This window comes from Habropoda laboriosa, unplaced genomic scaffold, assembly GCF_001263275.1.
Source record: "Habropoda laboriosa isolate 0110345459 unplaced genomic scaffold, ASM126327v1 scaffold175, whole genome shotgun sequence".
Classification (NCBI taxonomy): Eukaryota; Metazoa; Arthropoda; class Insecta; order Hymenoptera; family Apidae; genus Habropoda; species Habropoda laboriosa.
In genome coordinates, this window is record NW_017100347.1 from 570,430 (window position 1) to 574,737 (window position 4,308).

General features: G+C 28.4%; 1 protein-coding gene and 2 non-coding genes across 3 annotated transcripts in view; 2 read left to right on the forward strand and 1 right to left on the reverse strand.

Moving 5' to 3' along the window:
* LOC108574531 (inhibitor of nuclear factor kappa-B kinase subunit alpha-like) overlaps window positions 1–2,631 on the reverse strand; it is a 3,840-nt gene extending 1,209 nt beyond the window's left edge. Inside the window, 9 exon segments of the mRNA XM_017937140.1 lie at window positions 6–250; window positions 371–559; window positions 628–763; window positions 838–942; window positions 1,012–1,229; window positions 1,306–1,464; window positions 1,547–1,746; window positions 1,848–1,970; window positions 2,547–2,631. Of these exon segments, the coding sequence (XP_017792629.1) occupies window positions 6–250; window positions 371–559; window positions 628–763; window positions 838–942; window positions 1,012–1,229; window positions 1,306–1,464; window positions 1,547–1,746; window positions 1,848–1,970; window positions 2,547–2,556 (1,385 nt within the window). The 5' untranslated portion in view covers window positions 2,557–2,631.
* Window positions 2,632–3,603: 972 nt separating this feature from the next.
* Window positions 3,604–3,675, forward strand: Trnaw-cca. Its single transcript has one exon. It is a non-coding gene; the product is annotated as a tRNA-Trp (tRNA).
* Window positions 3,676–4,221: 546 nt separating this feature from the next.
* Window positions 4,222–4,293, forward strand: Trnaw-cca. Its single transcript has one exon. It is a non-coding gene; the product is annotated as a tRNA-Trp (tRNA).
* Window positions 4,294–4,308: the final 15 nt, after the last annotated feature.

Consider the following 4,308-nt stretch of genomic DNA (forward strand, 5'->3'; position numbering starts at 1 on the left):
TTTACTTATCTGTAAATAAAAATGTACAAAGCACTTACACTTTTATAGTTAAAGCAAAAATATATAATTGAAAGAAATATATTTTCTGCTTGATAAAAAATATTGTTGCTCTGTAATAATCTTGTAAAGTCTCAAAATCCACTTGACTTCTTGAAAATTCTATCATTTTTTGAATTTCTGTAGGAATATGCAGTACAGGCACATTCTCTATTAAAGGACTTTCATTTTTGAAAACGAATAAAACTGGATCCTAAGATAAAATTATTAACTTAAAATCAGAATTATACGATATAAGAAACAAAGTGAAATAAATTTGTGAAAATTTTAAGCTCATTTAATAAAAACTGCATTATGTGCAGTATTGTTATACCTGAATTTGTGATAGAAGTGGCATGTGGTTTTCAATAAGAATTTTACCAAAATAATCTGTCAAAGTTTGTTGATTTACTGGTATATTTGTATCCTTTTCTATCATAGATTGCAAATCCGTAATACTACTAGAATCCACTATTTCATATCCATTAAAACTGTATGTTGATGCAGAGAATACATAAACGATCTGAAAAGGCTAAGCATGTATATTATAATTAAAAATTTTAATACATAGTAAGTTGCACATTTAATTACCGGTTTTGATAAAATGGAATGCAATAATTTAAATACTACTAGTTTTGATGTTCCAGTTTCATCATATTTTCCTCTTTTCTTTGGATTCCATTGTAATACTACTTTAAACCATTCTACCAATTTATTTTTAAGACATCTAATAAAACCACAATATACTAAAATAAAGTCAATAGTTTATTATACTTTATTAAGAAATTCTATAGGTATTACTTTGACAAGTTTGTAGGACTGGCAATATCTTGACCAAAAACTATTTTCCCCTCTGATTTAAAAGCACAAATATCATCATATCCTTTATTTCTGATATGTTGCATCCTGTAAAATAAATAAGTTAAGTAATATTGAGATTTTTGTTCTGTCATTTCTCATAATTATATAGCATACCATGACATAGTATGTTGCATATTTGATAAGAATGGTCTTGTACCAGTGACAAGTTCATAAAAAAGAATGCCCAAACTCCAATAATCTACAGAACAACTATATGTTTGTTTCCATAGTAGCTCTGGAGCTACATAATTCAACGTACCTACTAATGATCCAGATGTACTATTTTCACCAAGTTCTTTTGCATATCCCAAATCTATTAATTTATATGAAATCTAAAACACATTTTATATAAATACTGTTGCTATTGTTTTCTTTTTCGATGTAGTGCATTTGAAATGTATTACTCACAGTATTATGTTCATCCTGTAAAACTATATTCTCAGGCTTTAAATCACGATGAGTAATATTATTAGAATGTAAGTATTCTACTGCAGAAGAAATATCCTTCATTACATTAATTGCTTCTTTTTCACTAACACCACAGCAATTTTCTACTTTATTTAAAACCTAAGGATTAAAACATATTGGTAATATAAACATTATTTTAATTTTATTAATTACAAAAGAGTAGATAGATATCAACATTTACCTTTCTGAGATCACCTTTTCTACAAAATTCCATACAAAGTACAGGTAAATCTACTTTGTCATTAGGATGTTTAAATGGTAACTCTAATCCTTTAATAATATTGGAATGTTTTAACCGTTTCATTATCTGCACTTCATGAATCCATCTTTTTTGTTGTGTTTCTGTTAATTGTGCTGTATCTTTTTTACATATTTTGATTGCTATGATTCATAAAACATTCTATAATTTATTAAGACCGTCCACCAAAATATTAACTGTTTAAAATTCTCATTGTATTTTATTTTTAAAACTGTAAACATACCGAGCTTTTTACCGCTTGTATGTACCCAAAGCTCAACAATACCAAATCCTCCACAACCTAGAACCCTTTCAAGATTCCATCCCTCAATGAGGACTGGTGTAGCATTCATGTTAAATGTTTTACCTAAAAATTAAGCAAACAATTTAACCCTCATACGGACCTCGGGTGAAATTTCACCCATTTTCGGTTTCTAAGTTTTATAAAATGTTTGATTTTTTTCTGATTGAGCTGTAATTTGATGTATTTATCTAAAATGTAAAATTATAAGTAAAACACAGTTTGTTGACATTTCATTTTGACATATTAATAAAGTAGAAAAAAATGTAACGAGAGTCCCTCGGGTGAAATTTCACCCGACTACGGTACGCGTATAAATGTATTATATATTATCGTCAAAAAAAGCTATAACGTTATTTCTTTTGTTCATATGTATGTCTGTTGAAATTCATTTCTCAAGGTTTTATATTCTAAGAACTCCTTCCAATTACTGGAAATGTTTTATTACAATGTTTATATGGGTGATACTTTGTTCATACGATTGTGGGAACAGTTCGTTCGAATAAAACTTTCCTTCCAGCTATTGAAAAAAAAAAAAATTCGTCGACTTCCTATTTACTCCAGTAAATTTTATTTATCTGATAAAATAACTTTTGTTCAATATGTTCCAAAAAAATATAAAACTGTAACTGTCGTGAATACCTTGCATCATAACGAAAGTATATCTACAGATAATAAGAAATTGCCTTAAATTGTTTCATATTATAATAAGAGTTGGTGTTAATTATTTCATATTATAATAAAAGGTGGTGTTGACGTTTTGAATCAATTAGTTGGCACATATACTGTCAAACGAAAAACAATCGTTGGCCATTTGTAATTTTTACAAATATTATCGATGTTTCGGGAGTAAACACTTATGCATCATGGACAAAAACTTATCCAAGCTGGAAGAAGAATAAACTGTATAGAAGACGCTTGTTCCTAGAAGAACTCAAAGAATTATTAGCGAGAGACGTAAATAGAAGACCAGTGTTACCAAGAGGCGAAGCATCTTTATCACTAGTCAAAAATTTGCAAGAAACTGCTGGTCCGTCAAATGTTTTACCAACAATAAAAAAAAGAAAAATATCAACACGGGCTCGATGCCAAATATGTATTGGGAAAGATAGAAAAGCATATGCATCGTGTGAGATTTGTAACAAGTATGATGTGATGAACACAAAACTGCGATTTATGTATGTAGTAACTGTAAATGATTGTAATTGTAAAATACAATGTAATACATATAATATAATATTTATTTATACAATAAGATAAAAATATAATATAGTTACCATTTCTGAGGACCGTATGAGGGTTAAAGGAATTCAAATCGAAATTAAATTGTAAATAAAAAAAATTATACAAGAAAAACAAACTTATTTCAGTGACATAATTACATTTGACATTTTTTTAAAGAATAAACACTGTTACGTTCCGTGGTCTTCCCTCGAAGGAAAAAATGTACCTAGACGAGGACCAATCGACCTGTGCCAAGGGGCGTAAACAAACAAAGATCAGAAATTACTTATAATCCTTTAGCCATGCTTAAAAAATCATTTAAAAGAAAGTTTATAGATCAGTATTTCCTACATATGCGATCTTTTTGTATTTTCTAAGGTTATTTATACAAAAAATTATGCATTGCTTTTATTTAACAATGTATTGCATTCACCATCTTTTCCTGAAATATTCATTTAGGGATATTTATTGCATAGACTCCGTAGCGCAACGGTAGCGCGTCTGACTCCAGATCAGAAGGTTGCGTGTTCAAATCACGTCGGGGTCAAAAATAATTTTCTAATTTTTTTGAATCTAAATATATAATTTATCTATTTTTACTAACATATCGATTTTCTTCAACTTAAAAAAATTAGGAACTCATAATATTGGTATATAAAATATTTATTAAAACTTTTATTGAAAAAAGTGTTAATAGAAAACTAATCAAATTTGTAGCTTACAAGTAACTACTCAAAAATAAATAATTGATTCATATTTTTTCTTCAAATCCTTAAAAAGTTATTAAAAATATTACATTGTACTATTTTTTGATTGGATTGTAACAAAAAAGATGTACACATATACTTTAAAATAGTACACAGGTATAAGGAATAGACGATCTGAAATACAAGTATAAATATGATCCTTTAACCATGCTTCCATAAAAAATCATTTAAGAGAAAGTGTACGGAACAGTATGTCTTACATATGAGATTGATTGCCTTTGCATTTTCTAGGGGTATTTTGTATATAATATTGTACATTGCTTTTACTCGGCAATGCATTGCATTTACTGTTCTTTATAAACATATTTAAACATATTTACTGCATAGACTCCGTAGCGCAACGGTAGCGCGTCTGACTCCAGATCAGAAGGTTGCGTGTTCAAATCACGTCGGGGTCAAAAATATTTTTTTAT